General features: G+C 40.0%; 1 protein-coding gene across 17 annotated transcripts in view; it reads left to right on the plus strand.

Annotated features, from left to right (window-relative positions):
- The window catches only part of SLC9A9 (solute carrier family 9 member A9), a 698,450-nt gene that overhangs the window by 380,237 nt on the left and 291,432 nt on the right, over positions 1-26,781 (plus strand). For all 17 annotated transcript variants that reach the window (XR_008297954.1, XM_053221337.1, XM_053221339.1 and 14 more), the window contains one exon: positions 22,516-22,659. Coding sequence is in view for 16 of the 17 variants with exons in the window: in XM_053221337.1 (XP_053077312.1) it covers positions 22,516-22,659 (144 nt within the window). In the remaining variant the exon portion in view is untranslated. The remainder of the gene's footprint in view (positions 1-22,515; positions 22,660-26,781) is intronic.

Raw genomic sequence — 26,781 nt, forward strand, 5'->3', positions numbered from 1 at the left:
AAGGAAATAGTTTTACAATATTGGGGGGACTCTTTGGAGAAAGTCAGATACTACCATCATCTATATTGTACAGTTGGATTAAGTAATTTACCCAGTATCACAGAGCTAAGCATAAGATATCATATTCAACGTGGAAAAACACTTTAGGCTCTCTCATCTTAGACTACATGCAGAATTACCCCACTCATTTCTGTATTTCCTGTAGCCTTTTAAAAGGAAATATTAGAACATTAAAAATGAATGAACTATTAATTAAAAGAAGCACAAAACTACTATTAAGTAAAGTAATGTATTTAAGTATTAAGAATTTCTAGAGGGTAAAAGCATTGCTAAAATTTAACTAAGTCCCTTTATAGGCCTCTAGTAAATGTTTGGAGCAACTGACCTCATACAGCTGCCTTTCCTCACTTGGGCAGAACTTCTGAAAGAGCGGACTCTAGCTAAGATCTCACTGTTGAGATCTTGAGCCATGTTGACCTAGAGTCCTTGGATCTGAGCCAGAGTGTCCAGCTTGGGTCAGGAGCACGCACAGGAAGGAGGCTGGTGGCTGTGGGCCGGCTACGTGCTGCTGGTCCCATAGTGAGCAAGCCAGAGATTTGTCAAAGCAAAATGGTCCAATAGACCTCCTCTCTCCCCTGACTGTTGGCTGCTTTGAAACATTAAGTAATACAACCCCAAAGTTAATTTTTTATATGATAGTGTTAATGACAAGTCAAACCTGTAGGAGTAATAAGTTTTTAAAAGTTGAAGAAAGGCATTACCTAAGAATTTAAAACAAATAGGGAAGAGGACAAGGGAAGACCATGGCACATAAACTGAAAATGCAAAACAGCAGGGCTTTCAGTCTTAGTCAAGGCAGAGTGAAGGCAGGGAGGGATGGTGGGGGCTTGGCAGGCACAGAGCACTGGAGGAGGGATGGGCTTGGGGTAGTGAGGGAGAGCTGACACAGAAAGGGGGAAAAACATGGATGCAGGGAAGGGAAGACTGAGAGGGTCTTGGGCCCGGCAAAGGTGTTTCCTCCAGAAGAGTCTGAAAGGGAGCAGAATTCTTGCGTAAACATATGGACATATCCCATGTGATATAGGCACTTATTAAAATATATGGAACTGGACCTTCCTTCTGAGTGGTTCTACAAAACAGCTACAAAATGGGCTCAATAAATAGCCCCCTAACAGTGTGCTTCATAGGCCTCTGGGCACAAGAACCTAGGAAGTGGACCACCTGATCTGTTAGCTAAAGGTCTGCTGACACCATGGCAATGACCCCAAATTGCAGCAGAATACTTGGGCTCTCTTTGTGAGTGAAATGAGAAGCCTAGTCTACCTATGTGTCTTCCATCAAGCATCTGTTTTAGAGGACTCTTTTAGTAATAATTTTACTTCACCATTCACAGTGTCTTCTCACATCTGTTCTTATGACAACTCTAAGAGATAAATAAGATAAACTAACATTATTTTTGTTCCTTCTTTACCAGTTGGGCAACAGAGGCAAAGTAATGATTCCTCAGGGTTGCATATGTGGCCATCCTATTGGGTATGCTCTACCTTGCCACTTGCCCACTGAATCTTTATAGCAGCCATGGAAGTTACCACACTTAGAGAGATTGAGTGACTTGCCCAGTACATTGCTGCTTCCCTGGGTGACAGAACTCTTTCAGATCCAAAGGGTCTAACACCAGCTCTCCTACCTCTCCACAGTGAAATTCAAACACAGTGGTTAAATCTGAATTCTGCAGTACTCTAAATTAGCAGTAAGGGTGGAAGGGTTAAATAACGTGAATCTGGAGACTTGTTTAATGCTGGATCTGGAAACTTACCTAGGTACACACATTTTAAAAACAATCTATGAAGGCAATATGATATGGTGAAGAGCAGAGATTTTGAAGAAAGATGTCCTGAATTTAAATCCTGGCTCCCCCGTTTACTGTTGAGATGGATTTGGCCAAATCACTTAACTTTGCTGAAATTCAGTTCCCAAATCTACAAAATGGAGCTCACCACAAAATTTATTTCATTAGAATATGATGAAACTCAGATATTGTCTATGAAGTCACTTTCTAATTTTTAAACCTAAATTATTTTAAATCTTTGTGGGGGGAGGATCACAGCTCATTCCCCATCTCAAAAGACTGATTGTTGGTTTACATATCTGTTGACTGTCTCTGCCTTTCCACCTCCCATATTCACCTAGATATCCCCAGAATCTATAGTAGTGCTAGATACTTAATAGGTACTCGGTAAATAGTCATTGAATGAATAAATATGAATCCTAATAGAAGTAATCATATCGGAATTTCATCAAAGAGAAGATATTTCTTTTAATATAATTTATTGTCAAACTGGCTTCCATACAACGCCCAGTGCTCATCCCAATAAGTGCCCTCCTTAATGCCCATTACCCACTTTCCCCTCTCCCCCACACCCCATCAACCCTCAGCTTGTGCTCTATATTTAAGAGTAAGAGAAGATATTTTGGAAAAATAACTCCCCTACTGTCATTATTCAGACTGTTTCCCCCTCAGCTTCCTGTGTTTAAGGGAAATGAAATGTGTGCTTAAATACACTTGCAGCATTTCTGCTTACATTCTCTTTTGCCACTTTCTTATGATCAGTTAAAATAAATCACACAGAGCTTCCTTCCCACATTGTTTTCTGATCTTTAGCAAGCCCTGCCAAGAAGGAGAGAGGCAGGCAGCCCAGTGGGTCTCTCCTCTCAGCCTTGGGGCACAGTGAAAAAGAGGATTTGAAATAGTCTAAAGCATTTGTGGAGAAAATATTTCAGCTTTATGGTCTTTTTAACAATCTGTATCTCCTATATTTCATTATCTTAGCTCCTCTCTAAGGAGAGAATTTCCCAATTCTTTCCTTAGCCATGGTTGCTGACCAACACGGCTGTTTTCATACTGATCACTTTTTCTGATTACTGTGAGTTGGGTTTCAGGAGGGTGATATCAAACCCATTGGAGGAACAAGAATGTCACTAATCTTTGTACATCATTAATATTAAAAAAATAATAGAGTTATTAGCTTTAAGGGTTGACCTAGCCGTGTTAATATTTAAATCTGATAAATTATTGAGTACTACTCTTGAATATTTTTCACACACTTATAGTCCACCCAGAGGGAATTTCTCAGTTTTTGCTGCCTTTCAGGATAACAGAATATCTGGAAGCAACAATGGGCTGGTAGGGAAGAGGCCAGAAAATAATAGAACAGTTATTGATTAGCTGTGTGACTTCAGACGAGCGACATCATCCTCCATATTTCCTTTGGTTTCTGAGTTTAAAAAAAAAATATGGGAAGAGCCATTGATTGATTTCTTACTTTGAGAGATGACAAGAGACAGATGAAATATTTTGATACACTGATTTCTTATGGAGGGATCCATAAGGTGTTTGTTTCTTTTAATTATTTCCATTTCATCATATACTTTATTATGTATGACATTTTAACACCTAAGGCACTGTGAAGGAATTTGGATTCTTTGTTTCTCCTGTAGTGCCATTTGCATTGCAATAGCATGAGGGAGAGAAGTCGTATTTTGCTGGGTCACAGAGAGTGTCCGTGGCAAGTTAGGATCAAACACAGGCCAGGCCGTTGTTTAGCTCATGAAGCCCACAGTTTCCTGAGGATTATTTGTAGGTCACATCTCAAGCTTACCTTTAATAGCAACAACCACCACAAAGATTGCTGATTACTCAAATGTTAAGAACAGCCATATTTCTTTGCAAACAAAGGCCCTCCTCGTGGAATAAAAGAACCACTTATGCCTTCCAAGTAAAGTCCTTTTATTATTAGATTCCTGGGCATTTGGTGATTTATACTGTTCATATTTCAATGCTCATAATAACAACAAAAGAGCTGGAACTGACTGTTTAATAAACTGTGGAGAAATCCAGAAACATAATTATGTTTTTTTGAGAGTTAAATAGTAATATGAGCTGGGGAGGAAGAATGACAGGGAATATAATTTCTTTTCAAACCTTTCCCCATGAAGCACATCCTAGACTTTCTTTTCCAACTTAATCTGCTGTCACAGTCCCACTGCACCTGTGTGACAGCAAGAACTATCGCCCCAGGTCAATGGGAGGGTAGCTAGTTTGAATCTTGTTCAAAATAAAGGATTGAGGCCACCAACATTTTGAAGCTGTGAGTTCTCCTCACATAATTTTCAGCATCAGATTTGCCAAGCAAATCAAGACCCTGAAAACAAAAAAACAAAACAAACAAAAGATTCCTGCTCCCTAAGAGAATGCCATTGTTCAAGAAATGGCAGCTCCACAGGTATCTTTTTGTCTTTGTATTATTGGTGCCTACAGGACCCCACACAGAGAAAACCAAATGCCTTCCCTATTGAGGAGCAAGGACAACAGCAGGCAGCCCACCTTCCTAACAGGAAAATGGAAAATGATTTTAAACATGCTGTGTTGACTTTCTGGTAGCATTTTCATAGCGTGTAGGTAGGGGGGCATGGAACTTCAGATAAACAAGTCCTGGGCTAGTGCTGTCAGTAGAGCTTGCTTCTGGAATGTTCTGGGGTAGCATGTGGAGATTTAGGGGATGAGGGTGTCTTTTTCAAAGACAGCTATTGGAGCAAGTTATGTAAACAGCATAACCAGTGATGACCTCATGCTAAATATCTGCCTGAGAAAAATGGATAGAAGCTGAACTCTCATCAGCTCTAAGTGACCCTCCAAGAAGACCCTATCAGAGCAGAGCCACAGCCCCATCTTTGGTTCTGCTTGGATTTACAGACATGTTCCCTTCATTCTGGCAAAAGGCACGAGCGTCATTACATCTGGGGTTGTTTTATGATGCCTCATGGAAGCAGCTGCGTTGCTTGTCTTTGTGTGGATACAGTTTTTTAAAAATGAAAATTGCCATGGCAACAGCTGCAGCCACTTATTACAGAGCAGTGGAAGTGACGCTGATATTTGTGAGGGAAGCTATGCTCTCAGAATAATGTGTCCCTTACAATTAAGTGGATTTTTCCCACTAACATTTCCATTAAAAAAAAAAAAAGGTATGAGAATATGTTCAAAAGAAATTTCCTAGGGGACTGGAAAGCTCAGGGAATTGATAGGCAGAAATGGAGCCTTTTATCTGTGGCCCCTGAGTTAAAATCCAACTGTTTGTTACTAGCTCTCAATACTAGGATTCTAGGGAGGACAGCACTCATTTTTTAGCCCCCTAAATGTGGCTAATATGCCACTCTGAATAGAATTGCTTCATAGCAATAACAGTTATGATTAGAATTCATCAAAGCTGCGTTTTTCTTCTGCTTCTTTCAGTACCACACCTTTCTCTGAGCTTTGAGGAACCTCTAAATTTGCTTCTATCTCAGTCAGTAAGTGTGAAATAGTTTAAGAGTAAGCTTCAGTTTCCTTTTAACTCAGTTCTGAGATTAATCATGTCTTTCATGGGCTCATGCTAAAAGTTCTGGCACTTTCTTTTTGCTGAGATTTAAGAAGGAAAGTAAATACGAAGACAAGCGAAGAAAGATTTTGCCGTGACATGTGCTCAAAACTTTATGCATTGTTGGGGAGTTTCTGTACGCTGAGTTTTGAATGAGTTCTTCATATTCCCTTAGCAGGATGTCACATCATTTTATTGATCTCATAAACCATGTCCTTGATGGAAACAGCCAGATAACTCAACAAGAAGTACCTAACTATGAGGTACTTTAATTATAAATTATATATATATATTAAACATATATATATAACTTATAAATTATATTTATATATTATATGAAATTAAATTATATTGCATCCCAACTTTGCTGAACCATTTTGTGCCCTGGTTTGTTCTCCTCCCATCACTCAGAAGAAGCAGAGAAGCCCATGGAGAAAGTTTTTGATCTGGGCTACAGTGAAGGTATTGCAGAAGGCTCCATCTCATCCTACTCCAGAAAATGACTGAAAAAACAAAAAACAAAAAACCTTCTCCCTTTAAGCTCAGCCACAAGGGATTGCTTTACTTTTACTAAAGGACAAGGTAGCATATTAGAATCTATTGTACAGTGAGCAGTATATCCCATCTCTCTCCTTTCCGCCGCCAGGTTTGTTTCCCATTTAAGCCAACCGAGAAATTGTTACACACAAATAAGCCAGAATTTGGGATTAGAATACCACTTGATGGAATTTTTCCAGAGAAGTCTTCATTGCCCACATTTATTCCACATGTCGCTTGCCTTGGCAATCAGGGCAAGTATGAGTTTCAGTTCAGTGCTCATAAGACATGTCTGTCTGTCTGTCTGTCTCTCTCTCATTTCTTTTTCTTTTTAAAAAATTTTTTTTAATGTTTATTCATTTTTGAGAGACAGAGAACGCCAGCAGAGGAGGGGCAGAGAGAGAGGAAGATATAGAATCCAAAGCAGGCTCCAGGCTCTGAGCTGTCAGCACAGAGCCAAATGCTGGGCCTGAACCCATGAACCATGAGATCATGACCTGAGCCAAAGTCAGATGCTTAACTGACTGAGCCACCCAGGCACCCCTATCTCTCTCATTTCTACATGTTAGCCACACCACCATATTCAATTTATTCATGGTATGGCATTGCATCTTAGTTGAGAGACTCAAAAGGAAAGTAATTCTAACAATTTTATTCTCACTAAACTAGGCAAGAATGAAGGATGTGCTGATTTAAATTCTGAAGCAGGAAGGGAAGCTTCTAAAAGAATGCAGCAATGAAGAAAGGAGATAATCAGTCTCTTCAGAAGAAGTCAGTAGTACCTTTTCCTGGCTATGGTAGCCTTAGGCAGATGTTTGATAAGAGTTGTTGGTAGAGAAGAGATCATCATCTGGTATAGGATGCATCTCAGTATAATTAATTTCTCATTTAAAAAATGTTTCCATTTTTGCTGAACCACCTCTGAAGCCAAAGGAATATGGTTCTTTGGGGAGGATCTTGGATTTGTAAGAACCATCAGGTCTACCAGCTCCATTTTAAACTTTTGTTGGTATGCCTACATCGCAAGGGACTACTGCACCAAACCCTTGTGTATTTTGAAGAACAAATAAGCTCAGAGAGAACTTATTGAGGCTCCCATTTCTTGGTGACATCCAGTCCAGATGTCTCCAAGTTTGCTTTTGTGGTGTAGGTTTCCATCATGTTGCCCCAAGAGGAGTCTCCATTTGGTAATACATTCCACTGTGATAGAAAAATAATGTTTTAATCATTTGTAAAATTTAGTAGCAGCCAAGAACAGATATGTGACTTCTTGCCAGATCACAAACAAAACATCCTACCTTTCAAACATAAACATTTTGTTAAGCCTGGGGGAAAGTCTGGAGTAGAGCAACCCTATTCTATTTCAGTTTCAGTAGCTCTTGGGGCCAGTTTTTTTTTTTTTTTCTGGTTTACTATTAAATACATGAAGAAAGAACTAAGGAAATACACAGATACAAGTTAAAGTAGATAATTTAAAGACCTCACCAGTAGAGACTACCTCAAGAAAGCACTTACCCATTGAAACCACTACATATAACTAACCTTTTGTTGATACACGAACTTGCCAACATACAGTTTATTGGTAGCAGAGAGGGAGAGGGCAACATAGAAGGCTTGGAACTGGGTTCTAATGCCAGTCCTACCACTTACTCACCACATGACTTTGGTCACGTAGCTTAACCTTCCTCAATTTCCTCAATTCTTCCTTGTAATACATAGATACTGTTATGTCTCCTATGGGATTATTGTGAAGATTACAAATAGTATATACAAAATGCATGTTTGGCTTACAAGAGACCCTCAATAACTGGCAGCTATTAACATTGCAATGTAGAAAGCACAAAGTCCAAGAGAATTTTAACATGGAACATATGGCAGAAACAGACCATACAGGCTCTCCAAATTCAGGATTTAAGACTCTAAAATTAAGCTGGCATTGCACAGACTGATCACTCAATTTACCAACAAACTGTCTTTTTATATCTTACTAGTTAATTCTATTATGGTTTGAAAGCCAGAAATCATTTTTTCTCTATCTCATCATTTTGGTAACTTACAGCTGAAGTTCTTTTTTTTTTTAACCCAGAATTTTAAAGCCTGAACATTTTCAGTGTAAATAATTTAACAGAACCAATGCCCTCCTTCCTTTCCACTGCCACCTACACAGACTGTTCGGTCTCAGAGCCAAGAATTGTCATGCAATTCCAAGTCAGTAGGCAAAATGGCAGAAGCACTTGTCCGGTTTTCCTACCCTTCCATTTCATTATAGACCCCAAATGCTGGCATTAGGCTTGCAGGGATTATCATACTTTTCCTGTAATGAAGTTACCTAGGCCTTCTCCATCACATTTCATAAGAATTTACAGTGCTATAATCTCTAATTGTGCACTGACCTCCTCCTGATAAAGTTTCATTAGCATTAAGTGCTAAAGCAGACTTTTCACACACAAAAACAGGGATTTTGCTATTTCTTAGCATAAGATTTTTTGTGGCGCTTCTCTCTCTCTCTTTCACTCACACACACACACACACACATGCACGCACACATACGCATGCACAGTTAATGAATATGAAAGCAGCCACAATCCTTTATTATTTTCAACTAAATGGCATTCTCCTATCACTGGCTCACCTCTGTTTTCATTTGGATACTTTCTAACAATGGCCCTGAGGCATTTTTTAAAAACTGGAATTTACCAAGAAGGTGGTAATACGTTTGAATAAAAAACTAATGAATACACTTAATCCAGAGGAGACAGTGTGGTACAATCATTGAATTCTGCCCTGTCTCTCAAAGAGTTTGCAATCTCTATATAACCTTAGTCCCAAGAAGTAAAGTTCAACACTAGTTAGTAGCATACCCATTAAATGGATAGAAGAATAATTCTATTCTCCTTCAGACCCACCCTGGCCACTTCTTCCCTCACAAATTATAGGAAAAATTCACTAGTTTTAACCCATTTTAGAAATAGACGTCTGCATCCCTAATGATATTACCATTGTGCTATTTATTTCATAATGTAACCCTCAAGGGACATTTCCCTCCAAATTTCGGGGGGAGCATCAGCCTATTTTTTCTCATAACGTATAAACAAAGACAAGATCCTTTGAATATCACGTCATGGGCGCAATGAATCAAGCCTGGGAGCTGCTGTGTCTCACATGTTCTGGTTGGCCTACAGAAAGCCAAGGCCAATAGTGGTGATGATAGTAAGTCTTGACATGGGTCTTTGGATGTGTTGTATCAATAGAGTTGACATAAGCTAAACCATGTATAGAGAGTAGGATTGACCCAGGCCACACGTTAATGTATGCTTCATGGTGTTACCTGCTATATACTTCCTAACTCTGTCATGTACTTCTGTGCAAATATAACTCTCAAAACCTCAACTTTCTATCCAGATATACTTAAATGTCAGGAATTGCCACTCTTTCTAACCTGTCACTATTCACTTATGTTCCTGTGTACATTGTCTGCTCTCCCAGATCAGCCACATACAATCCCTGCCCCAGCAGGATGTGTGTGAAAAAAGGTCATGACTTAGGCACAAGTTTTCCTCCATTACCAAGGTGCTCCTGTTTCCTGTGCCTTGCAGTGGTTATCTGATTCTACCTCTTGTCTCGCCTTCTGCAGATCACTGTTTGCCGCAGCTTTTAACCACTCCCTCCTTGTTCTATTATCAGTATACTTGTACCCATGCTTCAGCGGTTTTTAATCTTTTTGAGGTCATGAACTAAATGGAAAAGGTGATGAAAGTTAAGGAATCCCCTTCCCAGAAACGTGCATGTGTAGATTTATGTTGGGTTCACATCCATCCCTGGACTCCTTGAATCATTGATTTCCTGGCCCCCTCACTGGTTATTTACATACTCATTTTGGTTTGCTAGCCTGGTTCTGATGTAAAGCCTTCCACTGACCTCCTTCCACCCCAGTCCCCAACTGAGACATCCAACTTGCATGTTCCCCCAGCCTCTGAGCTACTGCCTACCTAGATGTGCAAAATCCATTCTCTACTGCTTCATGGCCCAGGGCTCTAGCTCCTGGCACCCAGTGGTAGCTTGTACTCCTCCAAAGCTCAGCAATGGCCTTAGTAAATGAAGTGTTCATCTTTGTGCTTGGCTTCTGCCTCCATATCTTAGTAACTGTCTTTACTGCATGGGGTAGGAAAGGCCTATTAATTGCTTGAGTGAGGAATCTCATAATTCTTACAAGATGTATTGGCTTGAGATTCAAATATACCTCAAAGTCCACATTTTTATCCCAGATGAAGTTGTGTCTTCAAGACCTACTATCAGAGATGACTCTTCTGTGAAACTTAAGCATTCTACAATATCCACTTGATAACAACTGCTAGACACATATAATGTAATATAAAAACATCATGTAGAAGCAAAACTCTGTTTGGTATAATTTGTTGGTCTGTAAGTCCCATGCTTCAAGCACAAAATTGAAATCTGTGGCAGTGAGGCAACTATCTTGGTAAAATACATTAACTTAAGAAGATAACTGTGTGCTTTGCCCCCAAAGATAACCTTGAACTCAAGCGAAATTATCTTTAACTCTAAAAAGATGGATGCAGATTCTTAATTAAATTAATTTGTGATTTGGGGCCCAGATACTCACTTAATTGTTCATAAATGGAAGAGTAGGGAAAGGGTCTGGGGGAATGAGCTGATCAGTGCAGATATTTTCCAGGAACTTGCTTGTCATCAGGTAAAACTCAGGCTGTCTCAGGAATCTCTTATAATGAGAGTGGTATTTGTCTAATATGGGAATGAAAGGCATTTACATTAGGAAGGCAGCCCATTGTCTATGAAAAGTCCTTTGACCAGCCAGAGGAAACTAGCATTTCATTCAGCCACTCATCTCTGTCCTCAGCACACAGCATGTCTGAAACATTGCAGGCCCCAATGCAAGCAAATGCCTGTTTTTAGATTCTTCTTTATCTCTATGTAGCATGTGGTAAGCTGTGAATTGGTGATCTCCATAAAAGCAAACTCCATTGGTTTCATGATTTTTCCTTGATTGTTGCTAATCAGCAGTCCCACACAACTTCATTAGACACCCTCTGTTCACGAACATTTTTTGCCTTAGGTAAAGCAACAGGATTTCTGTGGTATGTTTACCTTTGTGTCCCCTTCTCCGGCAAAGCTGCTAGAAGTTCAGCTCCATTGGATTTGCAAGACAACCATGGATCTTTTGTGCTTGGGTATTGTTAACAATTTATATGCATCTCCTTGTTTGATACTATCCCAGTAGCCTTCTGCTCTACAGGCCTCATTAAGAAAAAGATGAATTCAGTATTTGATCTAACTCTAAACATACTGCCCATTTCACCCCCAGAAGATTCTTATAATATTCTGACACATTAATTGAAATTCCTAAATGCCTCCATATTCTTAGAAATAGAGCTCAGTTTTTGTTGATTTCTTTTGAGCAAATGGTGAAAGATATAGCAATCATTCCAATAATATCCATACAAATAACAGTAACAACAATAACAGCTAACATTTATGGAGTGCTTTCTGTGTCCCAGGGAGGAGCACTGTACACGTTGATACAGCTAATCCCTACTCTAAGTACTCTAAGTAGGAGGCATAATTGTTATCATCACCATTTTTCAGATGAGGATCCTGAGACACAGATAAGTAATTACCATAAAGAGATAGAAATCACCATGTGGAAGCACAGGCTGAACAGCCACATAGAATGAACAATGTGGGTTGATGTTGGTATGAACGCCAAGATATTAAAACCATTCAATATGGAAAAGAGGTCTCCATGAGGAAATCCTGGCCTATAAGCAACACTAGGTTGTCAGCAAAACTCCTCATATTGAGATGGATATATTAACTAATGCAACGCTTTTTCTTACAAATCACAACTAGATGTCCTAAAACCTTAAACTCCCAGAGTGGTCTTTTCTTCGTTCCTATGAAGGTGAAGCATTTGTTGAGTTATCTGTGATCACACTCAGGTGCCAGATCCCGATGCTACCTCTTTCTAGTCTGCATTGTACACAGGCTTTCAATTGGTGAGATCTGAGTTAAATACCTCCTGTTCGATTTACTAGTAAGTTGCTATGAGCAAATGATTTACCTTCCCTGAGTCTGTTTATCTCTAAAATGCAGTGCTTTCTTCATTAGATTGTTGGAAGGATTGAATGAGGTGAAATATATGAAGTTACTTAATCTCTCTAAGCCATAATTTCCTCATCTGTAAAATGGAAATCACAATGGCACCTACTTCAGGGGGTCCTGTGATGGCTGAGTGGGATAATGTTTATAAAAATGCTTACCATAGTGCTTGATCCATGCTGAATGATCCATGGTATGAATACAAGAAATAGTATTTTGAGTGCTGAATAAATGTTGAAGCACCTGACCCCCTTCTCCATTTCAACCTTGGGGATTAATACTTGGTCCTGCTTCAACCTGTTAGTGATTATATTTTAATTTTAACTAGATTTCCATCTTTAGTGGCTATTAACCTACTTTTCTATATCTTTTAATATCTATTATGACTAAAAGTTTCACATACCACAGTACTCTTTGGAGCTAAGATTTCATTAGTGAGGATTAAAGGAAGTGAAAAGTAGGAGAAAGGGTTGAAATTCCCATTAGATGGTAAGAATTAGTCCCTCTCTCTCTTTTTTAAATAGGCTCACAGTAGTGGGATTCAAACTCCTGTTTCTGCCTCATAAAAGGAATAAAGAAAACAAAATAAAAGAAGAGTATTTGCAAGTTACTTTTATCTTAAAGACTATCTCAAATTCACTTTCCTCTCAATATTAGGTGTAAGAGAAAATTTCTCAAAGCCCACAGACTAATAATTCAATTCTGACAAGACTTTTCAGACTAAATTGCAAAGTAATTTAAGATCTCCTTTCAAAGAAAATGCACACATAATTCATAACAAACCTCCTTTAACTCTTCTTCCCTTTTAACCAATTTTAAACTCAGGGCTCTCTTTGTCACCTTAAAGTTGGAACTTAATGGAGCAGAGCCACTTAGGAATCTGTCAAAGGCTTTATTCCATGTTGAAATTTGTAACTGTTCTTGATGTCATTATCAACCCATCTCCAGCCTAAATCATTGGTGTCTTCACTGCATCCCTGTTGCAGTACAGTGCTCAGCCATTTCCAACAGCGGGATTGGGGTTAGCACAGAAAGCCAAGCACCCTACATCCCTCTCCTAGTATTCCTGGAAGAAGCTTGAAAATAGATAGTGAATCAATAACTCTGGGGGTGAGAGTTTCCTAGAGGCCACATTATCCCACATCTAGTGCATGAATTTTGCTCCATACCACCCTACAAGTAACTCTTCCATTCTGTGTTTAAGTATCTGCAACAACAGAGAACTCACTATCCTTTTATAGAGCCCATTTCCTTTTGCATCAGATATAAGAATTAGGAAATTTGGGAATAGAATATAAAGCTAAAATCTTTCTCCCTTTGACATTTTTACTTTTGGACTGTATCTTGCCTCTTGAAACCCAAAGAATGAGTCCAGTCCTTCCTCTGCATGACCACATTTCAGATGTTCACTGAAGCTGTTGCTACTAAATTCATCTATCCTTTAAGCTCTCCTCCTTCCTTCCATCTTCCTCTTCACCACCTTACTCCTTCTCCTGTGGTCTGCTGTGGTTTGTTGGGTCTCATTCAGATGATGGCAGCATCTGCACTGATGAAGAGAGGCCTGGTGTGCTCCAGCCATTGAGGAGTAAAATGGGACCAACTTCTTCTGATATTGACATAGCCTTCATCTGAAATATTCCATACTGTAGCTCTCTCTGACCCCAAACCCTCCAGTGGCTGCCCTTTAATCCCTAGAAGACTATCCTAAGACCTAAAAATGGCCTGAAAGTTTCCACAAGGCCTGGCCCCAGCCCCATCTCCACCTGGTCTCCCACCACTCTCCCCTCACTCATTTCCTTCCAGCCACATGGCCTCCTTGTGGCAACTCAGACCCACTGAGCAAGCTCTGCTTCAGGGACTTAGAAAGGTCTCTCTCTCCACTTCTTTTTATTCAGGACTCCACTTAATAATCTTTCTCAGAAAAGTCTTTCCTTACCACCCTAACTAAAGCAGTTTCCCTATCACTCTATCCCATCCTCTCATGCTACTTTATTTTGCTCTTCAGCCTCTGTCATTAAATCATATGTTTATCTGCTTAGCTACTTTTTATGTTGTTTTCTCCACTAGAATGTAAGAAACATGAGGTCAGAAGCTTTGTTGTGTTCCCTGCTAGATCTTTAGTGCCTAGAACAATATCTGCACAAAGTAAGTGATTAATAAATATTTATGGATGGAATGAATCAGTTGATATAGCTTGAGACTGTATTATTCTGGGGGCAGCTATGACACATTAACTCATACTTCCCACAGAATTCCCCTCATCTTTTTCTCTTGTGCCAGATGTCAAAATGGCAAAATGATATTTGTCAAGGATTTGGAAAATCACACCTTGGTATGAATTTGGGTTCTCAGGAAACAGTCATTAACTAAATGGTCCTCCAGAAGCTGAAACAGTTATTAATGTGCCCTCGGCAAATATGACTCTCCACCCTACAGGGTTGTTGGCCCTTGGGAAGGTGAAACCCAGTGGTTCTAACTCAAGCTCAGCAAACTTCTGGCTAGAGCCTCTTATTATTAACAGGCAGCTCTTCTAACCTCCCAGGGTGCCTGGAATGCCCCCAATTCCTGAAGTCATTATGTTTTACAGCAGGTCCTCTTGACAGAGCTTCATTGGCCTTTGGCAAAACATAAGCCAGAATAATGGGCAGGCAGATGCCAGAATGAATTCCAATGTGTACACACAATTCTTGGCCCCATAAAAATCAATTCCTTATTCATAATTAAGCAACTTCTTGAGAAAGGGCAGGTTGGTACAGTTATTAAAAGATAAATAATAGATAAGGATCCACTTGTTTCTTTTTTTTTAAGGACAAAAAATTTAACCACAACATAGCACTGTAATTAGTTTTTCTTCTACTTTGTTTCTTACCTGTGACACTTAGGGCCAACTAAACAGAGGAGCTTTTACAAATTTTCATTGCCCCTCTATGTTGTGTTTCTCCTTAACATGAATCTTTAAGAGCAGAATGACAAAAGCAACTATAGATAGTGAGAAAAGAAACTAGGCGCACCCTGAAATAAAGGTCACAACTTTATCCTCCTGTGGGCCTTTTCCCGTTTTCCAAATTGCATTTAGGGAGCAAAGATGAAAACAAAAGCTAATAAATGGCTCCATACTAAAAAAAAAACAGCAGCTCTCCCCAGCAGTTAAGGCCACAGGCCTCCCAACTGGTTTAATTGGCAACAGAATCAGTCTCATTTCCTTCAACCTCCCCACCATCTCCTTTGCTTCAAATTGGTGTATGAAGGGTTAGGGAAGGATGGGGTCATCCTTGGAGAGACTGCAGTGTCTGAGATGTGAAGCTGTTAGCTCTGTCCATGGGGGTGCTTCCTCCATCCTAAGTCAAGTGGAAGGGCCTCCACTGGAAGGAATCATCCAATAGATTGAGGCTACCTGCAAGAAGAGGCCTTGCCAGCTCATTCCCCATTGGAGAAAACTGCAAAAGGTCTAAGGCTCTCTCAAAATAGAACAAAGAAAGGGGTTTCTTTGATATGGTTTCATGGAATGGGAGTACACAAAAACATGGGGACTGACCTAGAGATTTCTAAAAGGAGTTAGCATGAACAGTCCATGTCAGCAGGACCTGAAGGCTCCCTGGTTTGGGGTGTTTAGGGAGTGGGCAAGGTGAGCCCACTTGGCACAGCAGTCCATGGCCCACTAAAGGGGATTGGAGGTCAAACGAAAGGTGAGAGGCACCAAGCTGTCCAAATGGTCCCTGATCCAAGCCATAGAAAAGGGCTGGGAATATACATAGCTGGCAGGACAGATGGAAGATCAAGTGGTGCCTGTGAGGAGATTCTCAGCAAAATGGAGTTGCTACCATGTCAGCAGAGGCCTCTAAGAGAGGGATCAAGCAGGAACAAGTTTGGCTCCCCATCCCTCCTCTGTGCCTCCAACAGCAGGGAACATTGGTGCCTAGAAGAGAATTGGAGGAACACCTCTTCTGCCTCTCCTTGCTTCCAAGTCATCTTGCTTGCTGCTGTAGAACATTCTGTAGGGAGGAGAAGAATACTGCTTTGACAATTTAGGTTTTAAGCTAGACTGTACCAAGTCTTAATAACTAAAACAAACTGAATAGTGGAATTTGGCTAAGGCATCATTAATGGAACTACATACCCACACAAAGAAGGATTTGATATAGTACAGTTGGAATAAATAATAGAAAAAAAATAATAAACCACTTCGTGTGTGTGTGTGTGTGTGTGTGTGTGTGTGTGTGTGTCTGTGTGCACACACATAGATATATGTATCCCAACCAATCAGGAACTCTATAATAAACTAGTGTCAGCAGTTAGAAATATTTTTGTTAGGGATTAAAGATTTTTCAGAGAAAATGGTAAGTCCTTTGTATATCTTTGGGTATAGCAATGATTTTCTCATTTTTTCCTTTAATGATTATGTTCATAAAAATTCTGGCAGGGATACAATGTGTTTTTTTAATATTTTACTTTTGAAGGTCTTTGAGTGACATTGATCTCATGTTAATAGACTAGACTTAGGGCTAGGAGAAGTAGGTTTTCCCCATCAGGCACCCAGGACCATGAGTAGACTGTGGGAGCTGGGAGGGCCAGTCAGAGGACAGTATCATAATGAAAGAATAACTGCCCAGGAGCTTGGCATTGTTGAGTAGTTTAAGCAAGCCAATGTGAGGCAAAATATTTTAGCAGTAGCAGTGAAAATTAACAAAGTGGATGGTATTAGAAACCAGGTGATCTTAAGAAAGATTGTAAAAACCAAGAGAGAGAAGATTCAATAGGATCCAGAATGGTAAGGAGACCAGAGTCACAGAGGGGATAGCACTGGTGGTAGTGATGGTGGTACCATTTATAGATTACTTTCCCTACATTTTATCATTTTCACTTCCAGCATAATTGTAGTACCTTCTTCTCTTCTTTCTCCTTTTCTTCTTACTTTTTGCTCTCTCCTTCTTCTTCTTTATCACTAGCATTTATTGAGCATACATATCATACACCATTCCACAAAAAACAATTTCTAAGATCAAATGATCCCTGACACCCAGAGATCCTAGACCAGGGACCAGTGAGTCAGAGTGTAAGAGAGACATGTGATGACATCTCAGTTCTGTTTCAGTTGAAGTGCTAATTGGACACCTAATTTGAGATACTTTTTTTTAGAAGTAAAGCAAATTCTCAGTTCAAAAGAGAGAAAAAGAGAGAGAAAGGAAGGAGGAGGAGCAGGAGGAGGAATGGGTTATTTGAAGAAGTAAGATTTACTTAAGAAATACTTGTCCAGTTCTTCCTGTGATCCAGGTACCATATCAAGTGCCTTATAAACATTAATTCATTGAATTCTTGTAGCAACTTATATGATAGTTACTACTCTTATCATCCTCATTTTATAGGAAACTGAGGTGCATGTAATTTAAGTAACTTGCTCAAGGTCACACATGAAGTAAGTGGTAGAGCTGAGACTTGAACCCAGATGCCAGATTCAGTTTCTGTGCTGTTAACACTACCTAAGCTGCCAGGTGAGTTCCCTGAAGAAACATCATAAAGATGGGGGAAAAAATGGGTCGTTGGAGTTGTGATCCTGTCTGTGAATCTTAAATGATACAGTGAGCAACATGATCCTTATTCATGTTGCTTTCATCAAAGGAATTTAGGATATCTCATCCATTTCAAAAATTTGTGAATAAAAGATGCTGCACACATTTATTTCTGAGAACAGATACAATATACTATCATCAAACTAGTTTTTGCTGAATAATCTGTTCCTGAACAGAATGAATCAATAACCTGGACTTATTTCCAATTTATGAGATGAATATTTAAACACCACTATGTGTTTCTGCTCATATCATTTTCAAGGATATTGGTTTCATCTAACTTAAATATTCTTTCCAGAAATGTGGGGATTGTAGATCTATCTTCACCAGGTTGTGCTATAAACAGTGCCTCTTCAGAGTAGTGCCCCCAGAGAGCAAGCACACACAGGTTAACAGAAAGTCTAATTCCTCTTCTCCTCCTCTCTCCATTCCAATATTTGCATTGGCGAATTGTCCAAGCAGCCCCCTCAGTATGGGGGAGGAAATGGTTTTCTTTTTAAGTCCAAAGGGCTGAAACTGCTGGAACACGGTATTTCTTCCTCTCTTGGGTGGAAGTTGGAATATGCTACCCAAACCCTTGTTTGTTTCCAGAATGCACCTTCTGCAGCTGTTGCTCTACAATCCATAGGCTTAGTGTTGCAGCTGAAAACCAGAGCCCAAAGAGATGCCTCCTTCACCAGGATTTAGAGCCTGGGGGAACAGCTTCCTAAAATCCTGGCAGTCAAGAGAGATGCATCCTCCCTTACTTTTCTTTGCATTACTCCTCACCAGAAGCCAGAGGGCCTGCAGAATGTCTACTAGGAATCCACTAGCAGTGCCACTTACCTAGGGGTGACCCAACTCAAGCTCAGTTTCCTCGCCTGTTCTTATCCTGAGACAGATCCCTGCCCAGACTGCTGAGGATGCTCCCTTCATTTTGGATCCATGGAATGAAAAGCTGTGCAACAAACATGACAGTTTCTTAGCCTCACTTCTACTGCCATTTCTTCCCCCCAGAGACCTGTCTATTCCCATGTAAAAGTGCCTAGTTCCTTGCAACAACCTGGAAGCCCAGCATGCCAGGAGGGGAGCCTCACCCCATCTCCCTGCAGTAGGAGCTGAGGCCAGGTTCAGCCACAGCACTCTCTTCTCTGTCATTGTCAGGCTTATGGAAGTTCTTGGCAGAATGATGATGATGATGGTGATGATGATAGTCAACATTCATTGAGTGTTTATTTCTCATGAACATAATCAGCACCCAGTGAATGGCCCTGCAATCAACAAGATAAATATACAGGATTTAAATGTACCTCATATCTTCATGCATTTCTGGGAGATAATATAATTAAACTTCCATTATACAGACTTTGAAACTGAGTCTGAGCATGATGAAATAACTTGCCCCAAACCATATAGCCAATAAGGGTCAGACCTTTAAGGCTTAAGAGTCTCAAGTGTCATCTTCAGTTTGGGTTAATGAATCTAAAATACCCGCAATGTAACTATATAAAGTCATTGCTTAATAAAAACAAATCTCATAGATGATGATTCATTTCAAGACTAGCTTCTATAAACCTGCTTCTTTCCTGTATTTCTTCTTTCTTTCGTTTCTACTTTCCAATCATCCTACCTTTATTCTGTTAGCCTTTTTTTGGCCTGCCATGTGCCAGGCACCAGTCTGTGTCCTGGGCATAGAAAGAGGAAAAAGATCCAGGCCAGGCCCAGCAAAGCTTAGGTCCAGGAGCCAAGCCTGAAAGCAGGTTCCCATGAGAAGCCCCGAGTCTTGTCATCTAATTAGATGGGGAAGAGGGTACTATTGTCCCATACAGTGCACTCTGATCTGTCCTTGCATATAGGAAAGGGCTGCCCATGTTCCATACAGGGATGAAATTAAAGGTTCTAGTACTTGAACTTCTACTGTATTTATAGTCAGTGCAGCACTCATTCAACTATACTGATGTGATTTCATGTTTTCCTCCCAAAATCACTTTTTTAAGGGAGAAACCAAAAAAATCTACATTTTGAACACAATAGCTCTATGGTCTTAATTTCTCTGACTTAGTTTCTTTGCTTTATAAAAAAAAAAGAAGAAAAGAAAGAAAAGGAGGGATAACAATGTCTGCCATGTTTACTTGGCAGGAATGCTATAGGATCAGATGAAGTTGTAATTAAGGCATAAGGGGGACAAAATGTTATGTAAACGTGAGGGCTTTTGTATATTTTTAACGTGAAATTTAAAGCTGAGTGACACCATCTACCTATCTGTCCCTCTCCGTAGGTGCCCACATACATGGTCCCTATGTTCCAGCCATAACTATATGGTTCTGCTTTGAAATGCCCTCATCTCATCTGCCTTCCTGCCTTTGCTTACACTTTTTCTTTGGCCTCAAGTGCCCTCTTCCCATCACTGTCTGTTGACTTGCTTCCTTGATCAAATGCCATCTCCTCTAATCTGAAATAGTGACTCTTGCCTCATCTGCACCATTAAATGTTGTGTGTCTCTCACAAAATCACACTTAGGACCATGACTAGAGCTAAGGTCATCTACATCTTAGCCTCTCCGCCTCCATATATATGCCTTGTATATCTTCAATAAAATGTTTTTTGACTCAAATTCTGCTTCTCTTCTCTATGCCCTTTCCTGCCTGTCCCCTGACACCCTGCACCTAATGCACCACCTGGCATTTAGTAGGTACCCAATGTATACATCCTGTGGAGCTTTAGGGGCAGCAAATTCAACATACAAGTCTTCATAAGTCAAGGGGAGTTAGCCTTTACCTTTAAGTTAAATCAAACATCACAAGGAAGTATATGAAATTTGCCTGTACTGGGTGGAGCATCAGGGCCCAGGAAGATAATGTCTCCCAAAATGCAGACTGAGAACACTGGGGTTACCCAGATGATTTTAGGTGACACAAAGGTGAACTTTTTATCAAATGTAATAGTTACATAATCTCGTATATAGTAAGAAGAGATAAAATTAGCACATCAAACCTATGACTTCGTAAACATTCTTTAATAAATGCTCTTGCATGTGAATAAAAATGAGTTGATTTAAAGAAAAACATTACATAAATAATGGTAGAGGATATGGCCAAAAGATGTGATGATGGTGCTCCAAGGTTAGGAAGCATAAGGACAGACAAATACTTTTAGGAGTGCAGAGCTGGAGATGAGGGTGAAGAGGTACCTGTTTATGGACCAGGTCTATTGGTAGCCCCAGGAATTAACAGAATTATTTACACAACTGTATTACTATGCAAAGCTCTTTGTTGAAAGGGCAGAATGCAAATAGAATGTTTTCTCATCACTATTGTTCCTTCGTTGGAATGAAGAAATATGGTGAATGTCAACTCACACATCAAGCTTTGCAGCATTGGCCACCAAGTTTCATAATGGTCATGGGGTTTTACACCCATTCTCTAGACAGTCAGATACAAAGGACCTTAATATGGGTTTGCTTTTCCATTTTTTTTTTCCTGCAAAGCACAACACTTTACAAAAAGAAAACACATCAAAGGCAATCCTTTTCTTGCATACATTTCAGGGTTCCATTTGAGATCCACACTCATCTTCCTTATCCAATTACATGATCAAAGTAGAAGTGTTTGGCCTACTTTAATGCTTTAAAGACGTCCAGGGAAAAAAGTAAGAACATTTAAAACTACCTTTTTTAAGCTACACATCTTCCTGTAGAAGAAATGGAATCCATTCCCCCCTCCCCACACACCTCCCACCCCCCACCCCCACTTAGCTAGTCTCTAGATACAAAAAGTCAAATCAGAAAGTTAACATGTTCTAATCATCCAAACCATAAAACATCAGTTACATCTCTGTAAAATCCAATCTAATCTCAAGTCAGCATGTCTAGTGTACTTTTTGCTTTCTATACTGCTACAAAATCCCTAACAGTACCTATTGCAAAACTCTTGATTTTCCTGATTAGTTTTAAAGACCTCATAATTAAAATAAAAACTGTAAAAAAAATCCTGAAATACTACTTTATTTGTCTCCCCAAAACTGGTTCTAGCATGTCTGTTCATTTTAATGCTACAATACAGAGTTCATATTTCCTAAAATAGGATGCACCTTGTCCTTCATATTAACACTCTGGGATTTGAGGCCCTGGTTAAAAAAAAAATAGCAAATGCAGCGTCCTCAAAAATATTTAAGTGAGCAGACTGCCTATTGGCGGATTGATTTTTCTCTATGGAAATAAATCTGTCGGCAGCCACCAGAATTGGGGTCTAAAAGATGACCTCGGGCAGCTGCTGCCATTTGTTTCAGTGGGAAAATGAGGGTTTTGTCTCTCCCCAGGGGTTAATACTGTGATGCTCTAAGCATCGTCTGGGCTCTGTTTCTGAAGGGTTACACTGGAGAGGAGGAATGCTTTGTGGTTTATGACAAGATCACAGCAGAATATTTTGTGCACGCTGTGATTTGTATTGCCCATTTGTGCACAGGCCATAAAAGTGCACTTTTTATCAGGAGCATTTGTGAATATATAACAGCACTGAAGACATATGGCCACTAAATAATTCACAGTTATCTATCTCCTCAGCAGATTCCTTATACACCTACCATGTTTTAATGCCTAGTTTGCTCAAAAACAATATTCTTTATGACCCTTCCAATATAAAAATGTTTACTGACTGGCAACAATATATTGATACCATGGGATTGGGCTGTAAGGAAAAGGAAAGCTTTCTACTTTCTCCACCTCTCCCTGTTCTCATTTGTTTCTTCTGAACTCTTCCAGCCATCACCTAACCTCACAGAAGAAGGTGCCCTCCTCAAATGTGGGTGATAACTTCTGACTTCTGGTATTTGGGCTATAAGAGGGAAGTCACTGACTAACCTTCACCCTCTTTTCTTTTCAGTTCTATATCCATTTACAGTCCCAAGGAGAATCCAAATGCGTTTGATGCTGCAGCATTCTTCCAGTCCGTGGGGAATTTCCTGGGGATCTTCGCTGGCTCGTTTGCAATGGGGTCTGCATATGCTGTTGTCACAGCACTGATATCCTTTGTGTGTGTGTGTGCAAAGCTGGGGACTGTTAAGAGCTGTCAGTGTCCCTGGAATGTTTCTGAGGATGGCCAATCTCTAGGCTATGAATGGCTAGATAGTCTGGTTCAAGTGTGATACAATTCCACTGGGGCCATCTTAGTTCTGAGTCATCCTTGAGGCACAGTTTGGTACCAGCAGCACAGAGGCCCAGGCTCTTTTCCTGTCCAAGGCCTGTTCTAGCACCGCTGATACTGTCTGACCCTAGGATAGCAACAGTCCTAAAAAACTGCCACCTAGGAAAATAGTTGGACATGATCTGGATTGGCTATATTAGGGCCAAGAGAAAGAGCTGAAAATTCGAAGTCAAGAACAAGACAGGATTGACCAGGGGTGATTAACTGGGTATCTTCTTCTTCCTTTTCAAATTTCTGTCAATCAGTAGATCACAGGGCTGGCCAAGGCAAAGATCACTGTATATTTAAAGAAGCATTTCTGGCTATTTTACAGAAGAAGACCTGCAAGGAAGGCGGCAATGACATGTTTGCCATATATGGGCAATTGTGTCATGTCTCGTTCCCTCTTATGCAGTAGTAGGGTAGGAGAATGGGTAGAGTTCCTAGAGGACTTGAGCCAGAGATTGAAGCTGGTCTAGTGAGAGGTTCAGTCAGAGCAGTTGGATGGGACAAAAGTAAGTTAGAGTTGAGGAAGAAAGCCAGAAAGCTGATGTCAAGTATGAGGGCCTAGCAGAAGCCATCCAAAGAGGCAGGACAAAGGATCAAAGACCAAAGATGTTGGGGAAAAGAAAAAGAAGAAGGGTGCAAGAAGGGTCAAGTCTCTAGCTAAGAAAGCAAAATGTTAGGTTCTTTTTTATGGGGACTGACCCAGAGCAGAGTTTCACTGAGCAGCTGCTGAAAGGTTAGGTCCTACTAAGGGTTTCTAACATAAGTCAGAAGGTGAATAAAATACAGACTCTGCCTTCAATTAGTAACAAACTTGGAAGGACAAGGGCTGCAATAAGAGTTGTTTAGAAGGTGAGTTGCAAAGCCACAGCCAACTTATTAGGATGCTAAAAATACAGATGTGGATGGGTCCATTGTTTCTTGAATAGTCCAAAAGACTCTTGGCCAACCTTATAATTCTGAAAAATAATTTTAAAAGCAGTATTTACATGCAGATAGCAGTGTAGGCTGAGCCTGAAATATAGGTAGGATATAAACAAGGCTATGTGATAAGTGATTCAGGAGAAAACCAGCATTCATTAAGGTATGGGGATGGGGCTAATGTGGTACATGCAGATGTGCCTGAGAGGACCACAGGGCTCAGGCTGGTGAGCAGTGGAAGATGATACATAAATGGGTTGGAATCACCTTGTGAAGTATCTTGGAGTATTATTCAGAGAAATCTGAGCTTCATTCTATAGTCTACAGTTAGCTACTGAAGGTTTCTGCTCAGGAGAGTGATGTATTGAAAGTCCCATTTTTAAACAATAAGTAAGAAACAGGTTCACAGGACAAATCAGAAAAAGAAGATTAGAATCATCAAGAAGGAGACTTATGTTTAAAAGAATCTCTAGGACTTAATGATTGGAAGAGGAGAGACTCAAAGGCCACTCCCAAGTTTTATCCCAGAAATCCTAGAGAGTATCAATTCCATTGACAAAGAAATAAAGTAACTCAGAAAAAGTAGGGCTGATTCCTAATAAAAATAATGATAATAATCTAATGATTAATATCAGTACTTATGATATGTAAAGCCTTTATTTGTTTTACACACTATACCTCCTTTACCCTGACAATGATGATATCATGCAGATATTTTAATTTTATTGGACACTGAAGCTTAGAAAGGTCAAGGTAATACCCAGTGTCCTGCTGCTTGTAAGAATTGGAGCCAAAATTCAAACCCAAGATTGAAACCAAGAGACAGACCCAGAGACAGACCATGCTCTTTATCACTAATCCCTATTGCCTCTTGATTATTAAGTGGAATTATGATGGAGGCCACATGTTGTTTTGAATAAGCAATGGCAATGGTGATAGCAACATTTAATGAATGTCTAGCATGTGCCAAGGACTTTATATATATATATCTCTTCATTTGAATCAACCCTGTAAGATAGGCTGTTATTATCCTCATTTTACACATGAGGAAACTGAGGCTCAAGGAGGTTAAGTAGCTCCTCTGGGTCACATATCAATAATAGTGGACACAATTATCATTATTATTATTATTATTATTATTGTAACATTTGTTGAGAACTTTGCCATTTGCCAGCCATTGTCATTAGCATTTTGCTAATGGATTTTCTCATATAGCTTTTATAATAACACTGGGAAGGAGATACAGTTATTATCTCAATTTTACAGCTAAAGAAACTGACACATAAAGGTTAAACAACTTGTCTGAAGCTAGGAGATTTCAGGACCAGGATTTAAACCCATGTCTGTTGGCTCCAGAGGTGGAAGAGCTGAAATTGGAACTCTTCTCCACCTGGCATGAAGGCAATGTATGGACACATAAGTAAATAAGGTGGTAAGGGAAGGGAAAAAATTCCTGGAGTTTGGAAGTCTTCCATGAGATTGGATCAGATCTGGAAAAAATGGTGGAGAGATGGAAGGGACAGGGGCTCAGTCTCAGTGGGAGAATCTGTCACGCAGCATTAATGACCTTGCCTCTCACAAATTCAGGCTGCAGAGGAGACAGGTGTGCAACCATCCCCTCCATCATCATAACCTTGATACATTGTCCATAATGAGGCAATGCTCCTCAGGGCATAGGTCCCTGGGCTCTATGCAAGCTGGGGTCTTGACCCAGAACTGAATTACTTTCTGGACAAGGTTGAAAGAGAAGAATATCCTATGTCCATTTGATATACCGTTACTCAAAGTGGCCTAAGCCTTCTCTACGATAATGTAAAAGAGGGAATTCAGAAGAACAAACCCCATTAAAAACAAAGCCTGCCCTCCAAGTCACAAGAAAGATTGCTGGAAAAGGGTCCAGCCCATGTTTTCTTCCAGATAAAGAATTGCTCCTAGGTGTTTACTGAATCTGATTCCAGGAAAGATGTTTTACAGAATGAATTAATTTAAATCACACTAATAGAAAAATTTATATATTCCTTGTTGCATACCAAGCACTCTTAACACATAATGACTTGTTTATATACCTAGGAGGTAGGTTACATGATTATCCCCATTTTCAGACAGGGAAACCAAGATACAAAATGGCTATGGAGCATGGCGAAGAAGCTGATACAGTGAAGTGGAGTTGGCTTCCAGAGGCTACACTCCCAACCATGGTGTTATTTTGCTTATTCTTGGCATTTTGTGCTTTCTAAAACTTTGCAAAAATGTTTTAAATATTCATCTCATTTTACTCTGCACACTTGGTGCAGATAATTCACATAGGATAGATATGAGGCTCAGAGAGGTTAATATATTGCTCAGAAATCACACAGCCAGCAACTAGCAAAGCCAAGACTCAGACCTTGATCTTCTGCCCCAGGGGTCATGCTTTTCGCTTCCCTGCCCTACTGCTAAACATCTCTTAATGTGGAATCTCTTTAGATTTTTTTTTTCTTGAAGCATAAAAATGCCACATAACATATCCTTATTTGTGAGGGCTCTTTTTTTTTTTTTTTTTTTGCCTAACTGTAGGCATAGTTGCGATGTGACCCTTTTCCATCGATCACCTATTCCTAATCGTCTTCCTATAATCCCTTCCCTGCATGATTTGGGTCACTATGCCTTTGCTCTATATGTAATTTATAGGCTATTTATTGACCAAGTGTCATCTCAGCCAGAATGAACCATCACCTGCCAAAGGGCTTCTTGCCTGACCTAGAAATGATATACTTTTTCCCCTAGCCTACTTATACTAAGATGGCATGGGTATCTTCCCTATCACTGAATGTGAATGTTGCTCTGATCCTATTTCCATCCCCAGGAGAGGAATCTTTAAGGTGATCTGTCCACGGCTTATGGCTCTCCAGGGAGCAGTGACCTCCTTTGGTGCTGACGTATTTGAAGCACCTCACCCTGCTTTACTCTCCATGGCTTTGTTTTGCCTCATCTGCTGCAGGCTCCCGAGAGGCACACCCCAAGGACCAAGGCCAAATTCAGGAGGTTTTGTACCCACAG

This window comes from Acinonyx jubatus, chromosome C2, assembly GCF_027475565.1.
Source record: "Acinonyx jubatus isolate Ajub_Pintada_27869175 chromosome C2, VMU_Ajub_asm_v1.0, whole genome shotgun sequence".
Lineage (NCBI taxonomy): Eukaryota > Metazoa > Chordata > Mammalia > Carnivora > Felidae > Acinonyx > Acinonyx jubatus.